Here is a 7033-nt window from a genome sequence, read left to right on the forward strand (position 1 = left end):
CGGCTTGGAAGAATCCGCGGGGGTTCGGTGGCGAAAAGGGAATTTTCCTCGAAAAGTTCAAATGCCCTAGCCTAGCTGCTTGGCCACATGCGCTTTTATCCTCTAGTTGCGCTAAAACAATGTCCTGATCGTCTCGTTGTTGGTTGCCGCCAGATATAAAAGACCAGGATAGCCTTCAATTCAGAACTCCGCGAGTAGCAGGCTGACAAAGAGAATTGCCCCTTGAGAAAAAGCTGGAACGGCCTAGCTGCTTGTCAGCTTGCCCTTGTATCTTCAGTGCTGCGTCCATTTTAGTTAGTGTATGATCAGCATGTGGATTAATTTAGTGGCATGGGCTTAGCCCTATCCTCTTCGCCCTATGTGCTTTCCATGAGATTCTTCGACTGACAACGCTAGCTGGGGGCAGCCCTTGCATGGTCACGAGATCAAGATGTTGAGTCGCCTTTCTGGGAGAGGTAGCTCCTGAAGAGCATATATGCACGCACTGCTCAAGTCCAAGGAGGAACCGGCAGGGCCCAACCTTTTTGCCGCATTTGACCGGCCGGGACATTTGGGATGCTCTGCATCACACACACAGGCTCTTGTTGTCAAGTGATTTCTGTGTTGTTTAGTTGCGAACCTAATCTCTGGTCGATCTGCCTTTTTAGGTCGACGGATTATTTGGGTGTTTGTAAGTAGATGCATGTAATACGCAGCTCCGGCCATGCTTGTTCCATGCCGTGACCAGACCCAAAAGGAGTCACTACCTAACCTAAGGGTCGACACGTGTGGTGTTGCTATAGTTGATGTAGGAAAACTTCGACAAGTAACCAACAACATCACCTTTTTCAGATGATCACGACGTTACTAATTTTATTCTCTGCGTTCAAACTTCAATGACGTCTAACAAGCGCTTTGCTGAAATTTTGTCTGTCGTGCGCAGATATATAAAAGTTGTTGCCTGATCATAAGAAAGGTTGCAATTTTTTTAAAACAAAAATCATCTAGAGGAGGGAGCTTATTAGGTGTGGAAGGCTGTGAATGTAAACTAAAAACTCAAAATGCTTAGAAATATATTCAGTTTCTCAGTGCTATATGTCTGACCACATCGATCTCTAAATGGGGAAGAATCATGAACCATTTGAAATCTTGAACTAAAAGTTTCATGACATGAGTTTTTGATACGATGAATTTAATTATACATATTATTAGTTTCAAAAAACCTCTTGAATTATAAATTATTTAACTCATAGACGAACTTTGGACCTCGCTCTCGCAAAAAAAATTAGGTAGAGCTTGTACTAATTTATGATCTGATTGCAATATGCCCATGCAGCTAAAGACCGTGTAAGTAACTAAGCCCTAGCTAAACGGATAACATATAGCTAGATATACAATTGCAAAGTTACGACTGTCTTAGTCCGAGGCAAGCGATCATTGTAGTGCGGAGTGTATGCAACTGTATACGACAGTTCTTGAAGTTTCAACCTCTAGGTATAGGTTCAGCATGACAGGGACCTCTCGCATGACCAAGACCACGAGGGCGATCCAAAGACACACGTTAATCTAAGAATTGTATATAGCCGCCCTAGCTAAGCATGATTTAATTTAGAAGAAGAATTGTAGTTGCATGGTTTTCCTAATCTAACAAATTGATTAATAGCAACTGCTGCGTTCGCATCCGGGCCCTAGATTGGCTACTGAGGCATTTAGCTTCGTTCTGCTAGTCCAAGAATTATAGTAATGCTGTACCTGCCAGAGTAGTGCCGTGATCACTTTGCTGTAGGACGACAGAGGTCGTTTTGCCTTTCCTGAAAGCGACAACATAGGCATGCATGAGCTCGCCAGTGCAAGCTCATTTTGGTAAGATCACATACTAGTAAGGAATGCTTATGAATCGTCACTTACATGCATGAACACCATGATGGGAAAAATGATGTGCTGTATTTAGGAGGCTAGCCCAAGAAAAGATACGGCCAATGCCCAAGTTTGTGGTCGAGATCAGAGCAAGTTTTCCCTGTAACCTATATATTATATGCTCTCGAACTGCGACACCGTGGAGCTAGTTCATCTAAAAAAAGAAGAGTAAGGAACTTGATAATCGATGGTGCCCTCATTAACATCCACGGTACTACACCAATGGATCGGATGACTCCGACGATCCTAGGCTGGTATCAGTACATAAAATCCATGCATGTTCGTAGTAACATATCATGCGGCGTGTGTGGTCCAGTTTATCATGTCAGCTAAGCCCGCAGATCAGACGTGGTTTACCACGTAAACAATTCCGTGATGCAGCTAGCTAGCGATCATTGGGCCAGGCTGGGGAATAAAGCACTCGCGCGGCAGCTTTCGCTTGTTCCGACGCTATACCAGACCCTAGCGAAAGGAGATAACCTTTCTGCCTCAAAGAAAAGATCAGGCGCGATAACCTTTAGTGATAAGGAAGCAGCTGACGACAGGTGGTCCCTGATCGAGGCGCCATCCTTCGTCTCAAGCGGGACACGATGAGCAAACCCTACTCGCAAGTCGCATCGCAGTAATGGCCTCGCCCCCGTGCACACGCAGTAGTCACGGGAAACTGCATGCATGGGGGGCTCGCAATTCAGGTGTTCATCGGCCGTGCGTGCGCGCATTCATCCGCCGATCGCGCAGGGCTCGGGGGGCACTGTTGGGCGGTCCAGCATTTAACTCGGCCGTGCGTCCGGGCGTGCATGGGCGGCGCGGCAGGGCGCCTGGGCAGCAGGTCGACGCGCGCGGGGATCAAGGCATGGCGCGGCATCGCGAGGAGGCGAGGGGCCCGTGCCGCGTCGGCGTCGCGCACGCACGCGCGCGCGCCGTCGTCGATGGAATCCGTGCGGACGATGTAATGATCGCGCGGTACGATCGGAACGAACCGTGCATCCTTTACTGCGCCAGCGGCGCAGGTACGTGCAGATCCGAACGCGCGCTCACGCACGTCATGGTGGCCCGGCCCGGCCGCCCCGGTCACGAGATCTCGGACGCGCCCCGCGCACCGGCCGGTCACGGAAGCGCCGTGCATGGCATCATCGTCGTCTACCTGGGATGGTGACCGGTTCGATCGATCCAAGCATCCGCGAGTCACCTGCCTGTGGCTGCGCCAGCGCCAGGCTCCTGTGTTCCGACTGGCCAGGCCTACGCAGAAGCTACCACCGCGATCGAGCCGCTGAATGGCAACCACAAAAATGGTCGATCGTACGCGCGAGCGGTCCAGAGGCATTTAACGTGCGCACCGCCCTTCTCGCGATCCCATATAGTGCGTGCCCTGTAGCAGGTACATACTACTAGCTAGTCTGCACGTCAGGAGGGGCGTACAAGGAAGAAGAATCCTCTGCTGGACGACTCGGTCGGCCGGAGGCAGTAAGTACTGAGAGCTGTTCGATTAGCAGTCGAACAGCAGACGGCTCAGATCAAGCGTAGAGAAGGAATTACAACATCGGTCGATCGCATTTTAATTATAATTGCATGTATGGATCACAAATTGAAGTATAATCCGATCCATCGCATAAGGTACTGTGAGCAGAAGGCCACCATTAGTCTAACCCTGACGAATAGTTGAAATTTTTTTAAACTGCCAAACGTGTTCTATGTCACTGTCAAGTGGAAGAGGTGAGAGGAGTATTTGTTAACTAAGGGGGTATATATATAATAGTAAATTGAATTCCCCGTTTCTCCTTTGCATGTAGAATTACTGTTACCTTAAAAATTCTGATGTTCAGTTTATGTTCTTTTTTGTCGCGAAGAACGAAATAAACTATACAGAGTGAAATTATTAGCTACGATGTTGATATTCAATATAAACAGAACTGCATCTATCAATGCGGCCGTGTCCTTCTGTAGAGTTATCATAACCTGCCCTAAAAAATTCTTCAGTTTCAAGCAGGTACTTGGAGTAGTTTTCAGTATTTGTGCGTGTAAGCTTTAATCCAAACAGAGGGTCGTTTTCCACTTCCAACACTGAAAATATTAAATAGCATGAGCCCCCATTTACTATACGCTCTTGTCTCATGTAGGACCCAGCCCAAACTGACCAAATCATTTCAGCATGATATGGCCCGTGATCTCTCTCTCTCTCTCTCTCTCTTTCTCTCTCTCTCTCTCTCTCTCTCTCTCTCATCTCCCGGTGTGTGTGATTGCTAAAATTTGGCAGCAAAGGGAAATTCCGAGCAGTGACATTGACATCCCACACAGTGCATGCTTGAGTTTCAAAACTGAAGGTTCAAGTTTTTAATTGCAAAACTTAGCTCCCAATTCCCAACAATGTCCAGTAGTTATGTATCTAAAATTTAGTTATTTCTCTAATATTTAGTTACGTATCTAAAAGTAGTTATGTACCATTGTTGAAATTTGAATTTTACAGTTACACCCAGCAAAAGGTTGTTAGCTTTCTCTTATTTTGATTCTCAAATTACTCAGTGATTTTAGCAAAGATATTCAGAGGAAAACTATTAAAAAACCAACAATTTAGTGGCTGCAAATTTGAGACGCAAGAGTTTTTCCAACAAGCTATCATTAATTCATTGGAAAAATCCATTCGAAATCATCCAAACATCTACAATTATTTAGTCAGTAATAGCTGTTTAGATGATAGTTATATATGTCCAACAGGTGAAGTTAAATTATTGCTCATATACTATGGCATGTGGTTATCTTGTTAACTAGTACTAGTTAATTTGGACAAGTACATAGCTGGCCATCCAGAACAATCCAACAGACCACCAGAAATTTCCGTCTATAATTAGCGACCTTGCGACTCCTAACCTTCTTCCCCTTCCCCAGCTTCCCCTTCCCCTTTCCCAATTATCCCAGCTGCTGGTTCGTCTTCTCTTCTCTGAAGCTCCTGCCGTACACAAGCACACAAAGCTCCACATGCAGGTTCATCACCCCCTTGAATTGTAATAGTACTCTTAGATCTCGATTATTCTTGTTGAGATGTGTGGTAGGCATATAGAACAAGCTAAGACTTCATTTCTTGCCATTCCTTCAAGCTCCAGATCATTTCTAGCTAGATACAAATCGTCTACAGTTCCATAGATCTCTGCTCCTTCACACTGAAATATTCCTTGTACTTGATGGTCTTCTCCATTCTCCTTGGTTCCTCTCCCTTTGATTCCCAAAGTTCTAATGGCATAGGGAACCACGTGTAGGGGTGTAGCTCCAAGCAAGTGCACAGCCCTCTATATATGCTTAGTACAAGCACCAAATCCGCACCTCAAACTGCTCAACGTGTACTAGCTCTGCCTCCTTGCGCTTTTCTAATCGCCGCCGCTGCCTCGCTGGTTTGTTGCCTTCCACCTCGCCACCTGCCCCGGCCCCCTACATGATGCAGTTCACGCATACGGCGCCTCCACCACCGCCTCTGCACCCTAACGGCCATGGAGGACTAGGGCTAGGGCTGTTCCTTGACGTCGGCGCGCCGAGGGCACGGCCGTGGCCGGGGAGCTTCCCGACGCCGGCGTCCAAGATCTCGCTCGGCAACCTCAACAGCACCAGCTGCATGGAGCAGCTGCTGGTGCACTGCGCCAACGCCATCGAGGCCAACGACGCCACACTCACGCAGCAGATCCTGTGGGTGCTCAACAACATCGCGCCGCCGGATGGGGACTCCAACCAGCGGCTCACGGCCGCGTTCCTCTGCGCGCTCGTCGCGCGCGCGTCCAGGACGGGCGCGTGCAAGGCGGTCACCGCGGCCGTGGCGGCCGCGGTCGAGTCGGCCGCGCTGCACGTGCACCGGTTCACGGCCGTCGAGCTCGCCAGCTTCGTCGACCTCACGCCGTGGCACCGGTTCGGGTACACGGCCGCCAACGCCGCCATCCTCGAGGCCGTCGAGGGCTTCCCCGTCGTGCACGTCGTCGAGCTTGGCACGACGCACTGCATGCAGATCCCGACGCTCATCGACATGCTCGCCAGCCGCGCCGAGGGTCCCCCGATCCTCCGGCTCACGGTCGCCGACGTCGCGCCCAACGCGCCGCCGCCAGCCCTCGACATGTCCTACGACGAGCTCGGCGCGAAACTGCTCAATTTCGCGCGATCGCGCAACATGTCCATGGACTTCCGGGTGGTGACCACCTCGCCGGCCGACGCGTTCACGTCCCTGGTCGACCAGCTCCGGGTGCAGCAGCTGGTCTTGGACGGGACCGAGGCGCTCGTCGTGAACTGCCAAATGCTGCTGCACACCGTCCCGGACGAGACGGCGGGGTCCGTCAGCCTGGCGCAGCCGGTGTCGCTCCGGACCATGCTCCTCAAGTCCCTCCGGACCCTCGACCCCAACCTGGTCGTGGTGGTGGAGGAGGACGCCGACTTCACGGCGGGCGACGTGGTGGGGAGGCTGCGCGCGGCGTTCAACTTCCTGTGGATCCCGTACGACGCCGTGGACACGTTCCTGCCCAAGGGGAGCGAGCAGCGGCGGTGGTACGAGGCGGAGATCGGGTGGAAGGTGGAGAACGTGCTAGCGCAGGAGGGCGTGGACCGGCTGGAGCGGCAGGAGGACAGGGCCAGGTGGGACCAAAGAATGCGCAGCGCGGGGTTCCGTGCCGTGGCGTTCGGCGAGGAGGCTGCCGGGGAGGTGAAGGCGATGCTGAACGAGCACGCAGCGGGGTGGGGGATGAAGCGGGAGGACGACGACCTGGTGCTCACATGGAAAGGGCACAACGTCGTGTTCGCGTCGGCGTGGGCGTCGTCGTGAGTTTATCGGGTGTGGCATATCAAGTTCAGAAGCTAAGGTGAGTAGGCATGTAAGTGAGCTTGCATGGATATGGGATTTAGGGTTCGTGTGTTGTGCATGATATGAACGAAAGATCTTGTTAAAATGGGTTTAATTACTAGCTGATTGATTACTTACTAGTTGATTGACCAGTTTGATCACTGCAATTACAATATCTCTCTCTCTCTCTCTCTCTCTCTCATACTCACTCAGTCTCACTCTCGTATCTATCATCTCTCTCCCTAACATTGATATCATCTGTACTTCTTGTTTAGGGCATTTCTATATGTGTGCCATATCTAGTGAAAAATGAACTATGAATTGAAAACT

The 7033-nt window shown here is 50.4% G+C and overlaps 1 protein-coding gene across 1 annotated transcript; it reads left to right on the top strand.

The window, feature by feature from the left end:
• The first annotated feature begins 4788 nt into the window (after positions 1-4788).
• Positions 4789-7033, top strand: LOC112882572 (scarecrow-like protein 32). The gene has a single exon (XM_025947651.1). The coding sequence runs from the start codon at positions 5321-5323 to the stop codon at positions 6683-6685; it is 1365 nt and encodes a 454-aa protein (XP_025803436.1). The 5' UTR covers positions 4789-5320; the 3' UTR covers positions 6686-7033.

Source organism: Panicum hallii, chromosome 2 (assembly GCF_002211085.1).
Source record: "Panicum hallii strain FIL2 chromosome 2, PHallii_v3.1, whole genome shotgun sequence".
In the NCBI taxonomy this organism is placed as follows: Eukaryota; Viridiplantae; Streptophyta; class Magnoliopsida; order Poales; family Poaceae; genus Panicum; species Panicum hallii.